The 22,372-nt window shown below is 46.6% G+C and overlaps 1 protein-coding gene across 1 annotated transcript in view; it reads right to left on the bottom strand.

The window, feature by feature from the left end:
* Window positions 1-11,861: 11,861 nt before the first annotated feature.
* Window positions 11,862-22,372, bottom strand: part of LOC144508731 (uncharacterized) — a 107,156-nt gene continuing 96,645 nt past the window's right edge. The window contains exons 15-17 of the mRNA XM_078237039.1: window positions 20,874-20,987; window positions 18,677-18,711; window positions 11,862-13,289 (exon numbers count right to left, since the gene is read on the bottom strand). Coding sequence (XP_078093165.1) covers window positions 13,170-13,289; window positions 18,677-18,711; window positions 20,874-20,987 — 269 coding nt within the window. The 3' untranslated portion in view covers window positions 11,862-13,169. The remainder of the gene's footprint in view (window positions 13,290-18,676; window positions 18,712-20,873; window positions 20,988-22,372) is intronic.

Genomic DNA, 22,372 nt, shown 5'->3' on the forward strand with positions numbered 1-22,372 from the left:
CATCCCCATGACCTCATGCATTTAGCCGAGCTAGGCCCCCCCTGACAGTAATGGCCAATTTAGCATGGCCAATTCACCTAACCAGCACATCTTTGGACTGTGGGAGGAAACCGGAGCATCCGGAGGAAACCCACGCAGACACGGGGAGAATGTACAGACTCCACATAGACAGTGACCCAAGCCGGGAATCGAACCCGGGTCCCTAGTGCTGTGAGGCAGCAGTGCTAACCACTGTGCCACCTTGCCCTTCATTTGGATTAGAGTTCAGGGGTAGGATGTACCGATCTATATAAACTGTAGGAAATTAACACAACGCGAATCACCAATCTTGATGTTGGAGATGATGTGATGAATTGTGTTCCTAATGTTTGATAGGGATACACTTGGCCTATACCTCCTAAGCTGCCAATCACTCTCTACGGGGTATGGAAGGCAACCAGTAGAATATGCACTCAAAACAACTAGACTTGTGCAGAAGGATGGAAACGTTATTTGTAGAATTTAACCGGATTTTGTAATCATTGTATGGGTACAGCTGCGTCGGGTCGGATGATGTTAACCACTCAACATTAACATCACAACCTGAAACATTGCCACTTTGGTCAATGGCGCTATATTGTTCAATATAGGTACTCCCACAGTATTGCACATCTGCCTACAGTTGAACTTACCAAATTACACAAGTTTATTGAACAGAACTCACAGGTTTCAGCACACGTAAGTCAAGAGAGGTAACGTCTTCTGAGGCGGAGTATGCTAACCAGCTCTGCTGCAAGCAAACTTGAACAGATATCTGATTAACTTAATTCCCCCACTCTTCCCCATTGGTGGGATATTTTCAATGGATGGCCGCCTAAAGCATCCGCTGTTTTTACTTTAATATTACATCCTATTATTACACTGCTACTCTGTACTCTTGTTAATTTTTTTACTTGTCTTATGGTGCAGACTGTGTACATTGTTAACGCAAGTCACTGTCGTGAAGGAAGCTATACAGGTACAGATGGGATTCTACATTGACTGTCGAATGTAAAGTTGGAATGTACAGAAAGCAAAGAGTTAATATAGTCAGGCAACTTGGCAACGCCCATGCTGTGGGAACCTAAGTTTGGGATGCAGCTGTGTTTTGCACCTTATGATAATACCACTGTAACCGCGGATCAGGTTGTAACCGCAGATCAGGTTGATCTACTTGCATTTCTCTTTGCCAATTCTTTCCCAAGCATGTTCATACCAAGTCTCATGTTTGTGCCACACTGTTAAATGTATGTTGGACTTCCCCTTGGACCAGGATCACAAACGGTGCCAGGACCACTTGGGCTCCAGACTAGCCATCGTTACCGGGGTCCATGACAGGAAGAAGGGCCTGAGATCCATTGTTTGTATTAATTTCCCTTGTATTTCTTTCACAGAATCATAGAATCCCTGCAGGGCAGAAGGAGGCCATTTGGCCCATCGAGTCTGCACCAATCCAGCATTTTTTAACTCTCACCTAGGCTCTATCCCCCATATTTACCACACTAATCCTTCTAAACTCCACGTCTTTGGACACAAAGGGACAATTTAGCATGGCCAATCCACCTAACCCGCACATCTTTGGACTGTGGGAGGAAACCGGAGCACCCGGAGGAAACCCACGCAGACACGGGGAGAATGTGCAGACTCCGCACAGGCAGTGACCCAAGCCGGGAATCGAACCCGAGTCCCTGGCACTGTGAGGCAGCAATGCTAACCACTGTGTCACCGTGCCGCCCCATTGTTAACATACAGCATGGATTTGAAGTAGTATCTTTGACTCTGTCACTGGAAAATGTCCCCAGAAGCTGAACAGTTATCCAGACCCGATGGATTGATTCATTTAACTCAGGAAATGGAACCTGGCATTGCCACCCAGCTTGCCCCACATCGACCTCTAGTCCAGTTTGCTACATTACCCTCCCTGCTGTATCCAGCAATGTATTGAACTGTTCGGGGATTAGGACGAGAACCCACCATTGCGACTCAGGTCCATCTTTGCACCTGTAGTGTCACCGTCGCTCTGTGAGAGAATGTGAACAATTGTCATTATCACTGAATATGCAAATGACCATTCTGCATCTTTGGAATGCCACCGGGCAGTTTGGCATTGCGGGAAGAGAGAAGATGCTGTGTGAATTGTTGTTAAGACAGCCACAGACCCAGTGATCCTAATCCTCGCTCTGTCTTCCTAATATTCCTCACGGAGAGTGGAAAGTGATAGGATCCTGTCTCTGGGAAATCTCTGAGTTGTTTACCACAATGTGGTAACAAGAAGTGTCTCTCTCTCTCTCTCTGCCTCTATATCTCTAACCCCCCATGAGTTACAGAAATACAAGTGTTGTACTGAGTACAACTGAGCACAAGAGTTGGGAGATCATGTTGTAGCTATATAGGACCTTGGTTAGGCTGCATTTGGAGTATTGCATGCGGTTCTGGTCACCACATTATCAGAAGGATGTGGAAGCTTTGGAGAGAGTGCAAAGGAGGTTCACCAGGATGTTGCCTGGTCTCGAGGGTGTTGACTGTGAGGAGAGGTTGAATAAACTCGGATTGTTTTCACTGGAAAGACGGAGGCTGAGGGGAGACCTGATAGAGGTCTACAAAATGATGAGAGGCACAGACAGGGTGGATAGTCAGAGGCTTTTAACCAGGGTGGAAGTATCAATTACAAGGGGGCACAGGTTCCAGGTGAAAGGGGGAATGTTCAAAGGAGATGTGCGGGGGAGGTTTTCACGCAGAGACTGGTGGGTGCCTGGAACGCGCTGCCAGAGGAGGTGGTGGAAGCAGGTACATTAACAACATTTAAGAGGCATCTGGATGGGTACACGAATAGGGAGGGAATAGAGGGATACGGACCGAGTCAGGGCAGAAGGTATTTTTTAGTTTAGTTGGGGCATCATGATGGGCACAGGCTTGGAGGGCCGAAGGGCCTGTTCCTGTGCTGTACTTTTCTTTGTTCTTTGTTGTTTCTGCTTTGAAACCCATTTATCTGTCCCCATTGTCCACTGCAGTGTGAAAGATCCATGAACTTCTATTCTCATCCCATTCCCTGTCGTTATCCCAAGGATTAAACCATCACATTTGGAAATGGAAGGACTAGAGGGAGCAAATAGGGGGAGAGTGATGAGTAAATCCAGGATTAAATTTAAAAAGTTAGTGAGTGTAGATTTACCCAGTCGATGGGGTTAGACTATGAGGTCATGACACTTTTCAACTGCTTAGATCAGTTATAAGACATGTAATTTCTAATTATTATGAAGTTTATTTATCAGTGTGACCAGTAGGCTTACATTAACACTGCAATGAAGTTACTCTGAAAATCCCCAAGTCGCCACACTCCAGCCCTTGTTCAGGTACACTGAGGGAGAATTTAGCATGGCCAATGCACCCTAACCAGCACGTCTTTCGGACTGTGGGAGGAAATTGGAGCACCCGGAGGAACCCATGCAGACACAGAGAGGACATGCAGACTCCACACAGACAGTGACCCAAGCTGGGAATCGAACCCGGGTCCCTGGCACTGTGAGACAGCAGTGCTAACCACTGCGCCACCGGGCCTCCCGTGCTGCCATATGGATCGCCATGGAAGGAGCCTTGGATCTACCAATCCAGGTTTGTTTTTAATTTGATTTATCATTGTCACATGTATTGAGATACAGTGAAAATTATTGCTTCTTGCACACTATACAGACAAAACACACCATTCATAGAGTACGTAGGGGAGAAGGAAAGGAGAGGGTGCAGAATATAATGTTACAGTCACAGCTAGGGTGTAGCGAAAGATCAACTTACTATATACTAGGTCCTTCCAAAAGTCTGATGGCAGCTGGGAAGAAGCTGTTCTTGAGTCGGTTGGTATGTGTCTTCAAATGTTTGTATCTTTAAACCGACATAAGAAGGTGGAAGAGAGAATGTCCAGGGTGTGTGGAGTCCTTAATTCTGCTGGCTGCTTTTCTGAGGCAGTGGGAAGTGTAGACAGAGTCAATGGATGGGAGGCTGGTTTGCATGATGGACTGGGCTTCATTCACAATCCCTTTGTAGTTTCTTGGGGTCTTGGTCAGAACAGGAGCCATACCAAGCTGTGATGCAACCAGAAAGGATGCTTTCTATGGTGCATCTGTAAAAATCCTGCAAGAGTTGGCTAATGAATCAGGAAAAGACTAATCTGCCCAGCAACAGAGGTGTCATGGTTGTGGAAGCTTTTCTGGCCGTCACTGAAATGAACTTTCTGGATGGTTGAGGGATCTAGATTGTTGAACATTGCCTCAGAGAAGTTTCATTTCCAACACCCTGTAACAGCAGAGGGATGTTCACAATATCGCGTTCCTCGATGGTGGACAGAAAGTTGGTTGAAATGGGAAAATTCATTCAGAAAACCAGCATTGGAATGATGGGCTGAATGTGCTCCTTGCGTGCTGCAATGCTATATAACATTCAAAATGTTCCACTTTGGGAGAATTCATTAGCAAAACGAAAAGGGATTTATTTACAAACAGACACAGGATATTTGCAGCTCATTCCAAAGTACCTGTGCACGAGGAGAACTCCTCCCCCTGGGATGATTCCCCGCCCTGAGCCCCGATTGGTTACCCAGACCAGCTGACCCTTACTCCGCTGTGTTGCCCTGAAAGGGGCATTCAGCACAATGTACGATACTTCTGTAAATGGAGATGGGAGCGACGCGGTGTTGAACCTGCAGCTCACGGCGGGGCCAGTAGGTGGCACCTGGACACCAGTTTCTCAGTCCTGAAAAGTGGAGGAATCATTTCACGCATTCCACTGGAATCACTCAGAAAAGAATGACTCCGGATCCTTGCAGCGTGAATCAGACAGTTCAGTGCCGTCACTGACAGGCGCAGGCTGAACCTTACAGACAGTGTGAGGTTAAGAGAAAACCAGGACACAGACAGCGGGGCGTGGGGGGAGGGGTGGATTAGAGGAAAGAATGTGGAGATGGCAGGTGTCTTCTGTCTGAGACACAGATGAGGAGGAATTTCTTCTCTCAGAGAGTCGTTAGGGTTTGGAATTCTCTCCCCACCCCAGAGAGGGAATGGAGACTGTGGGTCATTGAATATATTCTGGGCAGGCTTCTTATTGACAAGGGCTGGGGGAGGGCTTCGAAGGTTGTGGGCGGGCTATCAGACTGGAACATTGGGATCACAATCTGACCTTGTCATGACCTTATCGAATGGCGGAGCAGGCTAGAGGGGCTGAATGGCCCGCTCCTCTAACTAGGGAAAAGAAAAAACAGGCACAGCAAGATCCCAACTAGCCCCACGCCTGCACCTACATTATCTGCTCACCCAATAGCAGTCACTGTGACCATCACATGGAACAAATGTGTGGCTGGACACACTGCTTTCTGATTTGTCACACTCCAGTGTGAAACACTTACTCAAAGTCAGCTGGCTAAGTGGGAAAGCAATGGCTTTCATCATAAAATCCCTACAATTCAGAAAGAGACCATTCGGCCCATCAAGTCTGCACCGATCACAATCCCACCCAGGCCCTATCCCCATAGCCTCACATATTTACCCTTTACTTCCTTGACACTAAGGGGCAATTTAGCACGGCCAATCAACCTACCCCACACATCTTTGGACTGTGGGAGGAAGCCGGAGCACCCGGAGGAAACTCATGCAGGCATGGGGGAAGACGGTGACTCGAGGCCGGAATTGAACCTGGGTCCTTGGCACTGTGAGGCAGCAGTGCTAACCACTAAGCCACCATGCCACCCAGCCATTTTAGAAGCTGATTAAACACTTAACCTGGAGCTTTGCTCGAACGAGGGCCATTTCCATTTTACCTGCTTCCGACACCAGTTCCAGGCTGTAATCTCCTACGTTTTCAGAAATAAGGTTCCTCAGGTTGAAGGAAATGCTCGAATCTTCCAGTCTGCAATTCCCTCGTGCCTTGTTCCTCCATCTTTCCAACTGTTCTGATCACGGAGGTGACATTCCACAATCTCTTTCTCACTGCTCTCTTTGCTCCAAGTGCCGCTATAGGTGGTGTCCATCGGGTCCAGGGTAAAACGGGCAGTCAGGGTGAAGTTAGAAACTAGAGGCAGGAGGGGGCCATTCGGCCCTTTGAGCCTGCTCCGCCATTCATTGTGATCATGGCTGATCATCGAATTCAAACTCCTGATTCCCCTCTTCCCCCCATATCCCTTGATCCTTTTAGTCCCTCGAGCTATATCTAATTTCTTCTTGATATCAGACAATGTTTTGGCCTCAACTACAAAGAATGGAAGTGAATTCTATATATTCACCACCCTTCTTCTCACCTCAGTTCTAAAAGGTTTACCTCTTATCCTCAAACTATGACCCCTAGTTCTGGACTCCCCCACCATCGGGACCATTCTCTCTGAATCTACCCTGTCTAACCCTGTTAGAATTGTATAAGTTTCTATGAAAGCCCCTCTCACTTCTAAACTCCAGTGAATATAATCCTAATTGACTTAGTCTCTCCTCATTTGACAGACCTGACATCCCAGGAATCAGCCTGGTAAACCTGCGCTCTACTCCCTCTGTAGCAAGGACATCCTTCCTCAGATAAAGACACCAAAACTGAACACAATACTCCAAGTCTGCCCTTATGAATGCCCTACACAATTGCAGTAAAGCATCTCTACTCCTATACTCAAATCCTCTCGCTATGAAGGTAACATACCATTTGCCTTCTTTACTGCCTGCTGTACCCGCGTGCTTACTTTCAGCTACTGATGCACGAGGACACCAAGTTCTCGCTGAGTATCTGCCTCTCTCAGTTTGCAACCCTTCAAGTAATAGTCTGTCTTCCTATTATAGCTACCAAAGTGGATAACCTCACATTTATCCACATTATGCTGCATCTGCCATGCCTTTGCCCACACCCTCAGATCCTGTGCGGATCAGGTGGCGGGGGTATTCACAGACATCTTCAACCTCTCTTTACAACAATCTGAGGTCCCTATCTGCTTCAAGAAGACAACAATCATCCTGGTACCTAAGAAAAACTAAGCTGTGTGCCTTAATGACTACCGGCCGGTGGCTGTGACATCCATCATTGTGAAGTGCTTCGAAAGGTTAGTCATGGCACAAATCAATTCCAGCCTCCCAGACTACCTGGATCCACTACAGTTTGCCTCCCGCTGCAACAGGTCCACAGCAGACACCATTTCCCTGGCCCTGCACTCAACCCGAGAACACCTAGATAACAAGGACACCTCTGTCTGACTCCTATTTATTGACGACACTCAGCCTTCAACACTATTATTCCCACGAAACTCATCTCCAAACTCCGTGGCCTGGGCCTCGGCACCTCCCTCTGCAACTGAATCCTGAACTTCCTAACTCACAGACCACAATCAGTAAGGATAGGCAACAACACCTCCTCCACGATCATCCTCAACACCAGTGCCCCACCAGGCTGTGTTCTCAGCCCCCTACTATACTCCTTATACACCTATGACAGTGGCCAAATTCCCCTCCAATTCGATTTTCAAGTTTGCTGACGACACCACCGTACTGGGACGGATCTCAAACAATGATGAGACAGAGTACAGGAATGAGATAGAGAACCTGGTGAACTGGTGCAGCAATAATAATCTCTGCCTCAATGTCAACATTGCCATCAACATTGCCATCAACTTCAGGAAACGTAAAGGAGAACATGCCCCTGTCTACATCAATGGGTATGAAGTAGAAAGGGTCGAGAACTTCAAGTTTCTAGGTGTCCAGATCACCAACAACCTGTCCTGGTCCCCCCATGCCGACACTATAGTTAAGAAAGCCCACCAACGCCTCTACGTTCTCAGAAAAGTAAGGAAATTTGGCATGTCAGCTACGACTCTCACCAACCTTTACAGATGCACCATAGAAAGCAAACTTTCTGGTTGTATCAAGGCTTGGTATGGCTTTTGCTCTGCCCAAGACCGCAAGGAACTACAAAAGGTCGTGAATGTAGCCCAATCCATCACGCAAACCAGCCTCCCATCCATTGACTCTGTCTACATTTCCCGCTGCCTCGGCAAAGCAGCCAGCATAATTAAGGACCCCACGCATCCCGGACATTCTCTCTTCCAACTTCTTCCTTCGGGAAAAAGGTATAAAAGTCTGAGGTCACATACCAACCGACTCAAGAACAGCTTCTTCCCTGCTGCTGACAGGCTTTTGAATGGACTTACCTTGCATTAAGTTGATCTTTCTCTGCACCCTAGCTATGACTGTAACACTACATTCTGCACTCTCTCCTTTCCTTCTCTATGAATGGTATGTTTTGTCTGTATAACGTGCAAGAAACGATACTTTTCACTGTATGTTAACACATGTGACAATAATAAATCAAATCAAATCAAAACACTCTGCCTGTCCAAGTCACGCTGAAGCATCTCTGCATCCTCCTCACAGCTCACCCTCCCACCCAACTTTGTATCATCTGCAAGTTGTGGCTCGGGATGAAATGAAACTCCTTCTGTCCCACCTCTTCAATCCTAATTGGAGCCATCACACCTGCGGAGAGAATGGCCCATGTGGCTGGTTTGAAATGTGGAGGATCTGAAATCTCTCAGCCTCCATATTTATATACAGGTGGACAGACAGGTGATGGTGAAATGTTGGAGGGAGTGGGGGGGGGGGGGAGGGGATTAAGGAGGGGATAAAGAATTTGCCTACTGCCCCATTTAGGACAAGACTTTTCCTTCCACTTTCTCGAGAGCTATAGAAAAAAGAGATCTAGGGTTCACAGGTTCACAGCTCCTTGAGTTACAAGTGGATTAAAGTGGTGAAGAAGGCATTGGGCATGCTAGGTTTCATTGGTCAGAACATTGAATACAGGAGTTGAGACGTCTTGTTGAACTTGTACAAGACATTGGTAAGGCCACACTTAGAATACTGTGCACAGTTCTGGTCACCCTATTATAGAAAGGATATTATTAAACTAGAAAGAGTGCAGAAAAGATTTACTAGGATGCTACCGGGACTGGATGGTTTGAGTTATAAGGAGAGGCTGGATAGACTGGGACTTTTTTCCTTGGAGAGTAGGAGGGTTAGGGGTGATCTTATAGAGATCTATAAAATAATGAGGGGCATAGATCAGCTAGATTGTCAATATCTTTTCCCAAAGGTAAGGGAATCTAAAACTAGAGGGCATAGGTTTAAGGTGAGAGGGGAGAGATACAAAAGGGTCCAGAGGGGCAATTTTTTTCACTCAGAGAGAGGCGCGTGTCTGGAACAAGCTGCCAGAGGCAGTAGCAGAGGCGGGTATAATTTTGTCTTTTAAAAAGCATTTGGACAGTTACATGGGTAAGATGGTTTTCGAGGGATATGGGCCAAATGTGGGCAATTGGGACTCGCTTAGTGGTAAAATCTGGGCGGCATGGACAAGTTGGGCCAAAGGGCCTGTTTCCATGCTGTAAATCTGTATGACCACGCTCGTAACTGGGGAATAGAGAAATCTGGAATTTTCTGTTTATCTTTCAACACTCCCCCGTCACCCCTCACCCCTCCCCCCACCCCAAACCCCCTCCCCCCACCCCAACCCCCCCCACCCCTCACCCCCTCCCCCCCACCCCTCACCCCCTCCCCCCCCACCCCTCACCCCTCACCCCCACCCCAAACCCCTCCCCTCACCCCAAACCCCACTATATTGAGCATGCAAGCATCTGCCCATTGTAACTAAGGACAGTTTACATGGTTAATCAGTCCTATAGACCACAAGATATAGGAGCAGAATTAGGCCATTCAGCCCATTGAGTCTACTCCGCCATTCTATCATGGCTGATATGTCTCTCAACCTCATTCTCCCGCCTTTTCCTTGTAACCTTTGATCTCGTTACCAATTAAGAATCAACCTATCTCTGTCTTAAATCTACTCAATGACCTGGCCTTCGGAGCCTTCCGTGGCAATGAATTCCACAGATTCACCACCCTCAGGCTGAAGAAATTCCTCCTCATCTCGGTTCTAAAGGGTCATCCTTTTATCCTGAGGCTGTGCCCTCGGATCCTGGTCTCCCCTGTTAATGGAAACATCTTCCCTATGTCCACTCTGTCCAGGCTTTTCAGTATTCTGCAAGTTTCAATGAGATCCCCCCTCCTTCATCCTTCTCAACTCCATCGAGTACAGACCCAGAGTCCTCAAACGCTCCTCATACGTCCCCTGATCATTAAACTCAATAACTAGGGCAACCCTCATTGTTCAAACAGAATGAAGCAGAACTGAGAGAAAAGGCAACTGCCCTCAGAATCACACAGCACAGAAGGAGGCCATTTGGCCCATTGTACCTGTGCTAGCTCTTTGAAAGAGATATCCTCCCTGCTGCTTCCGCCATAGCTTCTGTAAATTTAACTCCCTTCAGCTCACACTGAATGTATACAGTGAATATTAGATGGATCACAATTGTATGGAAGCACCTTCGAGTGCACCTTGTCGTATGTAGACAACTTCCAAAGATGTGCGGGTTAGGTTGATTGGACATGTTAAACTGTCCCTTAGTGTCAGGAGGGTAGATATGTGGGGTTATGGGGATAGGACCTGGGTGGGATTGTTGTTGGTGCAGTCTCGATGGGCCTCCTTCAGCACTGTAGATTCTATGATTCTCTCAATAACTTTGCACCATTTTGTAGTGAGCATTTTGAAATGTCTGTAATGTTGTTTAGACTGTATTAAAATAGCGCAGAGTGAAACCCAGTGTATGTAAAGACCATGAATTTCACTGCACTTTGTGTGTTGGACATTTGGAAATGTTTGTAACGTTCTTGCAGATATTTTATGACTGAAGTGTGATTTTGCAAAAACAAGGTGTTGCTCTAACTCTCCTCAATTCCTCTTCCCCCTCCAGTGTTGCCAGAGTCACCTCTTGGCCACCTGGTCACTGCTCTTTGTCAAACTCCCAGCCACACTGCAGGAGGCAGGGGATGACATCACCACCATCGTCCTCCTGTTTATCTCAAATCCAATCAGCGGAAAGGAAGATTCGACCATTCCAAATGGAGAGGGAAGTGAAATCATGAGGTGACCCAACGAGGAGGTAATCATTATTGCTGCTGTTGTTATTAATAATAATAATAAATAAATAAGAAGTATGTGGTGATGGTTCATGTGAGCAGGGGTATCTTCCCCAGAATGCAGTGCAACCTGTGGTATTGATAGAGGCCTTTCCCAGCTGCAGGGGATTGTGGGAACTGGAGCCTCCACACGCACACACACACACACACAGACACACATACTCACACTCACACTCTGTCACACACACTCACACACACAAAAACACACACACACACCCATTGTCTCATATACACTCATACACACACACTCACACACTCTCAGACACACACACTCACACTCTCAGACACACACACACTCACACACACAAAAACACACACTCATTCACTCATACACACACACACGCACACTCACTCACACACACGCACATATAAATACACACACATACTCTCACAAACACACACACACTCACACACACATACACTCACATACAAATACACACACACACACTCAAACACACACACTCAAACACACACACACCCACACACACACAATCACACACTTTCACACACACACACACACACGCACATTCTCACACACACAATGACACACTTTCACACACACACACACATTCTCATGGAAAAACTCTCACTGTATCCAAAATGCTGTACATTAAACCTGAAGCAAACAGTATTCTTTAGGCGAATTAAATGAATGGGAATGTTGCCAAAGTTGCAAACGTGAGCGAACAATTAGGAAGCATGTCCAGACAAACAGAAAGAGGAAGGCAAGGTAAAAGCCCCCATCAAACGAAACTGTTGATTCTGCAAAATCCTGCCCAAATGAGAAGCAGTCGCATGACTGAAGCTGTGTCATATTTCCTCTTTTAATTTTGTCTCCATGTTTGCCTCGCAGACTTCGTAGCATCTATAACATCAAAAAACAATGGTTTTCCAACAAAACAACGTCAAAAGTGGATCAGAAGCGATACGAAACCCGTGGATGTTTAAAGAGAGGAATAATTCCCTTTGCTGACATGTAAAGCTCATCTCTCATTTCCCTTGAGAAGGTGGTAGTCAGGCGTCATTATGAACAGATGCTGTCTGTGTCTTGCCACTGTGCTACCTGCTGGAGACCTTCCAGTGTCCCTGACCGAGTGTTGCAGACTGGCACATTCCAAAGCCCAGGACTACATGCTGAGGGACTCACTAAAGCTTGGAGCAGCCGCTACAGAGAGTTAATGGGGGAAGCTCGCTGTCTGAGACCTTTCAGCCACAGTACATTGGGGGTTTTTGAACTTGGTTGTATGTTTGATATGTACTGCAGATTGCAAGTGTGAACTCTTGTTAAACATGTCCTGAGTAACATTGAGTACTGGAAGAAATTCATAGAATGATAGAATCCCCCACAGTGCAGAAGGAGGCCATTCAGCCCATCGAGTCTGCACCGACCACAATCCCATCCAGGCCCTATCCCCATTACCCCACATATTTACTCTGCAAGTTCTCTGACACAAAGGGAAAATTTAGCATGTCCAATCAACCTAAGCCGCACATCCTTTGGAGTGTGGGAGGAAACTGGAGCACCTGGAGAAAACCCACCCAGACACAAAGATACAAAATTCTCATGGACGAACTGACTTAAGAATAGCTTCTTCCCTGCTGCCATCAGACTTTTGAATGGACATACCTCGATCTTTCTCCACACCTTAACTATGGCTGTAACGCTACATTCTGCACTCTCTCCTTCCCTTCTCTATGAACGGTATGCTTTGTCTGTGTAGTGCGCAAGAAACAATACTTTTCACCATATACTAATGCATGTGACAATAATAAATCAAATCAAATCAAAGTGTCTATTCCCCTGTTCAGTATTGAATGAAAAATCACATAAAACTCCAGGTCAAGGGACAGTCTCTAAATGGGAGGAGTTGCAGTCACACAAAACCAGTTTAGGGCACAGTTTGCTGTATTCTACATCTGTTGAGAAAAAGGGTTAGGTTTGATTGAAGTGGATGCGAATTGTCACAGACACAGCGGCGATTAAGAGCTTGGTTGAGCATGGTAATTATGCCCAAGTTACTGAGCAGTTATAACACAGCAGACACCCTGTCCATATCCCACTGCCGAGAATCATTAACCGGTAGCTGATTCTTTCAGTACCGACTGTCTCTAGTTAACATGAACGTCCGTGTTCACTGTTGCTTCCGTTTCATGGCTCCCTCTCCGCGTGGGGTTAACACAATCCAACACATTCAGGTTCAATGTCGCATAAACAGTAATGTTGTTCTGCTGGTGATAGAACAGGACAAGGTTTTAATATGAATCGTGATTAATTTCCAAATCAAGCATAGTCCCTATGCTTTCGACTGCCAGCAATGACAGACACATTTTTGTTTTAAATCAATTTATGGGATGTGGGCGTCACTGCCTAAGCCAACACTGGGGTGGCACGGTGGCGCAGTGGTTAGCACTGCCGCGTCACAGCGCCAGGGACACAGGTTCAATTCCCGGCTTGGGTCACTGTCTGTGCAGAGTCTGCACATTCTCCCTGTGTCTGCATGGGTTTCCTCCGGGTGCTCCGGTTTCCTCCCTCAGTCCGAAAGACGTGCTGGTTAGGTGCATTGACCATGCCAAATTCTCCCTCAGTGTACCTGAACAGGTGTGTGGCGACTAGGGGATTTTCACAGTAACTTCACTGCAGTGTTAATGTAAGCCTACTTGTGACTAATAAATAAGCTTTTAAACATTTATTGCCCATCCCTAATTGCCCCTTGAGAAGGTGGTGGTGAGCTGCCTTCTTGAACCCACAGCAGTCCCTGAGGTGTAGGTACTCCCACAATGCTGTTAGAGAGGGAGTTCCAGGATTTTGACCCAGCGACAGTGAAGGAACGGCTTAAATATTTCCCAGTCAGGATGGTGAGTGACTCGGAGAGGAGTCTCCAGGTGGTTGTGTTCCAAGGTATCTGTTGCCCTTGTCCTTCGAGATGGCAGCGGTCATGGGTTTGGAAGGTGCTGCCTAAGGAGCCTTGGTGAGTTACTGCAGTGCATCTTGTAGATGGTACACAAGTGCTGTCACTGTGCATCGGTGGTGGAGGGGGTGAATTTTTGTGGAGGGGTGCCAATCAAGCGGGGCTGCTTTGTCCTGGATGGTGTCGAGCTTCTTCAGTGTTGTTGGAGCTGCACCCATCCAGGCAAGTGGGGAGAATTCCATCGAGCACGCAACTTGTGTCTTGTGGATGGTGGACAGGTTTTTCTGAGCCAGGAAGTGAGTTACTCGCCGCAGGATTCCCAGCCTCTGACCTGCTCTGGTAGTCACTGTGTTTATACGGCCAGTCGAGTTCAGTCTCTGGTCAATGGTAACTTCCTCCAGGATGCTGATAGTGGGGGATTCAGTGACAATAATGCCTTTGAATATCCTTGGAATCATAGGATGCTTACAGTGCAGGAGGAGGCCATTTGGCCCATTGAGTCTATACTAACTGAAAGAGCATCTTACCCAGCCTATTGCCCCCATCCACCTTATCCCTATAAGCCTGTGAATTTACCATGGTCAATACATCCAACCTACACATTTTTGGACACTAACGGGCAAATTAGCATGGCCAAACCACCTAACCTGCACATGTTTGGACACTAAGGGGCAATTTAGCATGGCCAATACATCTAACTTACACATCTTTAGATGCTAAGGGGCAATTTAGCATGGCCAATCCACCTAACCTGCACGTGTTTGGACACTAAGGAGCAATTTAGCATGGCCAATCCACCTAACCTACACATCTTTGGACACTAAGGGGCAATTTAGTATGGCCAATACATCTAACTTACACATCTTTAGATGCTAAGGGGTAATTTAGCATGGCCAATCCACCTAACCTGCACATCTTTGAAGTGTGGGAGGAAACCAGATCACCCCAAGGAAATCCACGCAGACACGGGGAGAACGTGCAAAATCCACACAAACAGTCACCCAAAGCCGGAATTGAACCTGGGCCCCTGGCGTTGTGAGGCCGCAGTGCGAACCACTGTGCCACCGTGCCGCCCTGAGGAGCGATCAAGGGGCAATGGTTAGATTCTCTCTTGTTGGAGATGGTCATTGCCTGGCACTTGTGTGGCATGAATGTTACTTATCAGGAGAGTATTAAAATAAAAACAGCTGCGTACAGAGTGGCCAAAAATAGTGGAGAAACAAGTGATTGGGAAAAATTTAAGAACAACAAAGAGAGACTAAGAAAGCGATAAAGAAAGGAAGGATAGACTATAAAGCTAGGCTAGCAATTAATATGAAAAATGATAGTAAAAGTTTTGATAAATATATAAAAAGGAATAGAGTGGCTAGAGTGAATGTTGGACCCTTGGAGGACGAGAGGGGGGAGTTAATAGTGGGAAATGAGGATATGGCTGAGTCTTTAAATAAGTTTTTTGTGTCGGTCTTCACGGTGGAGGACACAAATAGTTTGCCAAATATTAACGATAGAGGGTTGGCAGCAGGAGAAATACTTAATACAATTAATGTTACCAGAGAGGCAGTGCTGGGTAGACGAATGGGACTGAAGGTGGACAAGTCCCCGGGTCCGGATGGAATGCATCCCAGGGTATTGAAAGAAATGTCAGAGGTAATAGTGGATGCGTTAGTGATTATTTATCAAAACTCGTTGCATTCTGGGGTAGTGCCGGTTGATTGGAAAACGGCTAATGTTACGCCGCTGTTTAAAAAAGGAAGGAGAGAAAAGGCGGGTAACTATAGGCCGGTCAGCTTAACGTCTGTAGTAGGGAAAATGCTGGAATCCATTATTAAAGAGGAGATAGCAGGGCATCTGGATAGAAATGGTTCGATCAATCAGACGCAGCATGGATTCATGAGGGGAAAGTCATGCTTGACGAACATGTTGGATTTTTATGAAGATGTGACTAGGGCGGTTGATGGAGGAGAACCGGTGGATGCGGTGTTTTTGGATTTCCAAAAGGCGTTTGATAAGGTGCTCCATAAAAGGCTGCTGAAGAAGATTAGGGCACACGGAGTTGGGGGTAGTGTGTTAAAGTGGATTGGGGACTGGCTATCCGACAGGAAGCAAAGAGTCGGAATAAATGGGTGTTTTTCCGGTTGGAGGAAGGTAACTAGTGGCGTGCCGCAGGGATCGGTACTCGGGCCGCAACTGTTTACCATTTATATAGATGATCTGGAGGAGGGGACGGAGTGTAGGGTAACGAAGTTTGCAGACGACACAAAGATAAGTGGAAAGTGAATCGTGTGGAGGACGGAGAAGATCTGCAGAGAGATTTGGACAGGCTGAGTGAGTGGGCGAGGATATGGCAAATGGAGTATAACATTGATAAATGCGAGGTTATACACTTTGGAGGAAATAATAACAAATGGGATTACTATCTCAATGGAAACAAATTAAAACATGCTACCGTGCAAAGGGACCTGGGGGTCCTTGTGCATGAGACGCAAAAGCCCAGTCTGCAGGTACAATAGGTGATCAAGAAGGCAAATGGGATGTTGGCCTATATCGCGAGGGGGATAGAATATAAAAGCAGGGATGTCTTGATGCACCTGTACAGGGCATTGGTGAGGCCGCAGCTGGAATACTGTGTGCAGTATTGGTCCCCTTATATGAGGAAGGATATATTGGCATTGGAGGGAGTGCAGAGAAGGTTCACCAGGTTGATACCGGAGATGAGGGGTTTGGATTATGAGGAGAGGCTGAGGAGATTGGGTTTGTACTCGTTGGAGTTTAGAAGGATGAGGGGGGATCTTATGGAGACTTATAAGATAATGCGGGGGCTGGATAGGGTGGAGGCGGAGAGATTCTTTCCACTTAGTAAGGAAGTTAAAACTAGAGGACACAGCCTCAAAATAAAGGGGAGTCGGTTTAAGACAGAGTTGAGGAGGAACTTCTTCTCCCAGAGGGTGGTGAATCTCTGGAATTCTCTGCCCACTGAGGTGGTGGAGGCTACCTCGCTGAATATGTTTAAAGCGCGGATGGATGGATTCCTGATCGGTAAGGGAATTAAGGGTTATGGGGATCAGGCGGGTAAGTGGTACTGATCCACGTCAGATCAGCCATGATCTTATTGAATGGCGGGGCAGGCTCGAGGGGCTAGATGGCCTACTCCTGCTCCTATTTCTTATGTTCTTATGTTCTTATTATCAGCCTAAGCCTGGATATTGTCCAGGTCTTGCTGCATTCGGACATCCCACCATTGAACCTCTTCAAGTCCAGGGCATTGATCCTGTTACCATTCATATCGTAAGAGTGGTTATGGACACTGCTGGCATTTAAGAGCCAACCACAACGCTGTGATATCTGGACTCACTTTGGACATAGTCCAAGGATGTGTGGGTTAAGTGCATTGGCAATGCTAAATTGCCCCTTAGTGTGCCGGGATGCGTAAGTTAGAGGGATTAGCGGGGTAAATATGTGGAGTTCCAGGGAAAGGGTCTGGGTGGAATTGTGGCCGGTGCAGACTCAATGGGCCGAATGGCCTCCTACTGCACTGTAGGATTCTATGATTCTATGACTTGTAGACCACACCAGGTACAGGCAGCAGATTTCCTGCTCTCAAGGACATTGGTGAATTTCATTGGATTTTTTTCACGACAATCTGTTTTTTCCTAGTACATTATCAATGAGACCAGAAGCTGCTTCCACGTTCTATTCCTTGACCTGGGAGTTACTGTCCAGTAAGAGGAATGGAGCTTAATCCAGACAAATGCGAGGTGATGCATTTTGGAGCATCAAATGTAGGTGTGAATGATACTGTAAATGGGAGAACCCTGAGGAACAGTAACATACAGAGGGATCTGGGCATGCAGGTCCACAGTTCCCTAAAAGTGGCAACACAGATGGCCAAAGTGATTAAGAAGGCACATGGCCTTCATCAGTTGGGGCATTGAGTACAAGAGTTGGGAAATCATATTGCAGCTATATAAAACATTGGTTAGGCCGCATTGGGAGTATTGCGTGCAATTCTGCTCACCAAACTACCAGAAGGACGTGGAAGCTTTGGACAGAGTGCAAAGAAGGTTCACGAGGCTGTTGCCTGGTCTCGAGGGTGTTGATTGTGAAGAGAGGGTGAATAAACTCGGATTGTTTTCACTGGAAAGACGGAGGCTGAGGGGAGACCTGATAGAGGTCTACAAAATGATGAGAGGCACAGACAGGGTGGATAGTCAGAGGCTTTTTCCCAGGGTGAAAGTGTTAATTACAAGGGGCCACAGGTTCAAGGTGAGAGGAGAAAAGTTGAAGGGAGATGTGTGGGGGAAGTTTTTCACACAGAAAGCGGTGGATGCCTGGAACGCGCTGCCAGAGGAGGTGGTGGAAGCAGGCGCATTCGCAACATTTAAGAGGCATCTGGATGGGTACATGAATAGGGAGGGAATAGAGGGATATGGACAAGTAAAGGCAGAAGGTTTTTTTTTAGTTTAGTTGGGGCATCATGATCGGCACGGGCTTGGAGGGCCGAAGGGCCTGTTCCTGTGCTGTACTTTTCTTTGTTCTTTGAATTATCTTTGGGTATTCTGAGAACAGGGCTTTGGAGAGGTCAACCTCATTTCCTAGCATTCTCATGTAAGAGTGAATCAGTCTTGAGATTTCTCCTTCGAAACAAAGCTAAACTATCAATGGACATGTTTAGACCAATACTTCATTCAGCCAGTAATTTTAACTTACCTTTTGTTGGGACTTCTTAACTTCTGCTTTGGAGTCTGAGTGAATAAAGAAATTGAAGAGAATTAGTGAAGATTCTAACCTCCACAGTGAGTCACATGCTTAAACTGGGCATTGGCCATTTGGTCAGTTTTCTTCTAAAGTGTACCACACAATTGATCCATGATTCTTGCTATTAATTCTTTCTTTAATACTGAGGAAGGGCATTAGGTATCTGATCGAAGTACATAAAATTTTAAAAGGGATTGATGAAGCAAATGTAGACCAAATGTTTCCCCTTGTGGGGCAATCTCAAACAATCTTCAGCGGCACGGTGGCAGAGTGGTTAGCACTGCTACCTCACAGTGCCAGGGGCCCAGGTTTGATTCCCGGCTTGGGTCACTGTCTGTGTGGAGTTTGCACGTTCTCCCCGTGTCTGCATGGGTTTCCTCTGGGTGCTCCGGTTTCCTCCCACAGTCCGAAAGACATGCTGTTTAGATGCATTGGCCATGATTCATTCTCCCTCAGTGTACCCGAACAGGAGCTGGAGTGTGGCGACTAGGGTATTTTCACAGTAACAGTTCATGTAAGCCAACTTGTGACACTAATAAATGAACTTGAAAACTTTACTTTCGATATATTAAATGGTTCAGTTTCCAGTGGGGAAAAGAATTCCAAGCACTCATGACCCTTGGAGAGAAGGGATTCCTCCGCATCTCCATCTTCAATGGGAGGCGCCTTGTTTAGAAACTGTTCCCCTCTATTTTTAGACTCCCCCCAAGAAGGGAAACATTCTCTCAACATCAACCCAGTCAAAGGCCCCCCTTTTGTTTCAATAAGATCACCTCTCATTCTTCTAAATTCCAATGAGTTTAGTCACAACCTGCTCAAAACTTTCCTAGTAAGACAAACCCCCTTCATCCCAGGAATCTGTCTGGTGAACCTTCTCTGAACTGCTTCCAATCTGAGTACATCCCACTGAAATAAGGAGACTAGAACTGCACACAGTATACTAGATGTTGTTTCACTAATGCCCTGTACAGTTGTAGCAAGGCTTCATTACTTTTATATTCCATTCTGCTGGCATTAAACGCCAACATTCTGGATCCCAGACTTCCTAACCCACAGACCACAATCAGTAAGGATAGGCAACAATAGCTTTTCCACAATCATCCTCAACACCGGTGCCCCACAAGGCTGTGTCCTCAGCCCCCTACTACACTCCTTATACACCTATGACTGTGTGGCCAAATTCTCCTCCAACTCGATTTTCAAGTTTGCTGACGACACCACCGTAGTGGGTGGGACCTCAAACAATGATGGGATGGAGTACAGGAATGAGATAGAGAATCTGGTGAACTGGTGCAGCAACAATAATCTCTCCCTCAATGGCTGCAAAATGAAGAAGTTAGTCATCGACTTCAGAAAGTGTAGTGGAGAACATGCCCCCGTCTACATCAAAGGCGATGAAGTGGAAATGGCCGAGAGCTTCAAGTTTCTAGGTGTTCAGATCACCAACAACCTGCCCTGGTCCCCCCATGCTGACACTACAGTTAAGAAAGCCCCACCATTGCCTCAACTTTCTCAGAAGGCTAAGGAAATTCGGAATGTTCACTACGACTCTCACCAGCCTTTACAGATGCACCATAGAAAGCAAACTTTCTGGTTGTATCACAGCTTGGTATGGCTCCTGCTCTGCCCAAGACCGCAAGAAACTACAAAGGGTTAAGAACATGGCCCGGTCCATCACGCAAACCAGCCTCCCATCCACTGACTCTATCTACACTTCCTGCTGCCTCGGCAAAGCAGCCAGCATAATTAAGGACCCCGGACATTCTTTCTTCCACCTTCTTCCGTCGGGGAAACAATACAAAAGTCTGAGGTCATGTACCAACCGACTCAAGAACAGCTTCTTCCCTGCTGCCATCAGATGTTTGAATGGACCTACCTCATATTAAGTTGATTTTTCTCAACACCCTAGCTATGACTGTAACACTACCTTCTGCAACCTCTCCTTTCCTTCTCCCCTGTGTACTTCATTGACCAGATGTTTTGTCTGTATAGTGCGCAAGAAATATTTTTCACTGTATCCCAATACATGTGACAATAATAAATCAAATCAAAATCAAAGGCAGCCAAAACTCAGACTGATCACCCAACCATGGGTGTTCCTCAACATGGAGAATGGAAAATGGATCAACAGACACGCTCGATCACTCACCCTCAATCCTCCGCCGTTTCTTGGCCATCACAACGGCGAGAAAGACAATTATGAATAGGACCACAACAGTTGTTCCTATGGCAATGAACGTGACGGTGAATCCAACTGACTTGCCTAGAAAATTCCGAGCAGACAAAACATCATTAGTCTTATTGCGTCTGTAAGTGACCACCACAATCTGACAGATGAACACCTTGCTCACTGTGCACATTGTCGTCCTTCCATGCCCGTTGGGCACCACGGGGACGGGCGCACCTTATCAATCCCCTTAATCACATTTTGATTTGAGGTCTTAAGTTCAATTTGTCATTCTCCTTTTCTTTAAGGCTCTTTAAGATGTGGTTTAATTTGTCCCGAGGTTTCTTTGATTTATTGGTTTCACTCCGAAAAGAAGGGACCATAAGACCATAAGATATAGGAGCAGAATTAGGCCATTCGGCCCATCGAGTCTGCTCCGCCATTCAATCATGGCTGATAAGTTTATCAACCCCATTCTCTCGCCTTTTCCCCATAACCTTGATCCCCTTATGTAATGACTTTAATCAGACAATTGAGGTTGGCCTGTTAGAATATGAGCCCCTTGATTAAGGGCCAAATTGATGGGACAATCAGAAGGCTCTTGCTTGTATTTCATAGAAATCATAGAAACCCCACAGTACAAAAAGAGGCCATTCGGCCCATCGAGTCTGCACCGACCACAATCCCACCCAGGCCCTACCCCCATATCCCTACATATTTTACCCACTAATCCCTCTAATCTACGCATCCCAGGACACTAAGGGGCAATTTTAGCATGGCCAATCAACCTAACCCGCACATCTTTGGACCGTGGGAGGAAACCGGAGCACCCGGCGGAAACCCACGCAGACATGAGGAGAATGTGCAAACTCCACACAGACAGTGACCCAAGCCGGGAATCGAACCCGGGACCCTGGAGCTGTGAAGCAGCAGTGCTAACCACTGTGCTACCGTGCCGCCCAGGAGTATTTAACCAGGAGTATCAGTTCCTCTGGGACTCCTGGTGTAGACTGCTAACTGAAAGCATGCTGTTGTCAGACTTGTAAATAAAGGGATTTTGGTGAAGGGACTTATGTTCCGAGGACTTAGTGCATCTTACCAATCGAGGACATACCTATCTCTGTCTTAAATACACTCAGTGACCTGACCTCCATGGCCCTATTTGACAATGAATTCCACAGAGTCGCCACCCTCTGGCTGAAGAAATTCCTCCTGATCTCGGTTCCAAAGGGCCTTTACTCTGAGGCTGTGCCCTCGGATCCTCGTCTCTCCTACTAATGGAAACATCTCCCCCACATCCACTATCTCCAGGCCTTTCAGTATTCTGTAAGTTTCAATGCCTCATCCTTCTAAACACCATTGGGTACAGAGCCAGAGTCCTCAAACACTCCTCATACCTCAAGCTTTTCATTCCCGGGATCATTCTTGTGAACCTCCTCTGGACCCTCTCCAAGGCCAGCACATCCTTCCTTAGATACGGG

The sequence above is a fragment of the Mustelus asterias genome, chromosome 20, assembly GCF_964213995.1.
Source record: "Mustelus asterias chromosome 20, sMusAst1.hap1.1, whole genome shotgun sequence".
Classification (NCBI taxonomy): Eukaryota; Metazoa; Chordata; class Chondrichthyes; order Carcharhiniformes; family Triakidae; genus Mustelus; species Mustelus asterias.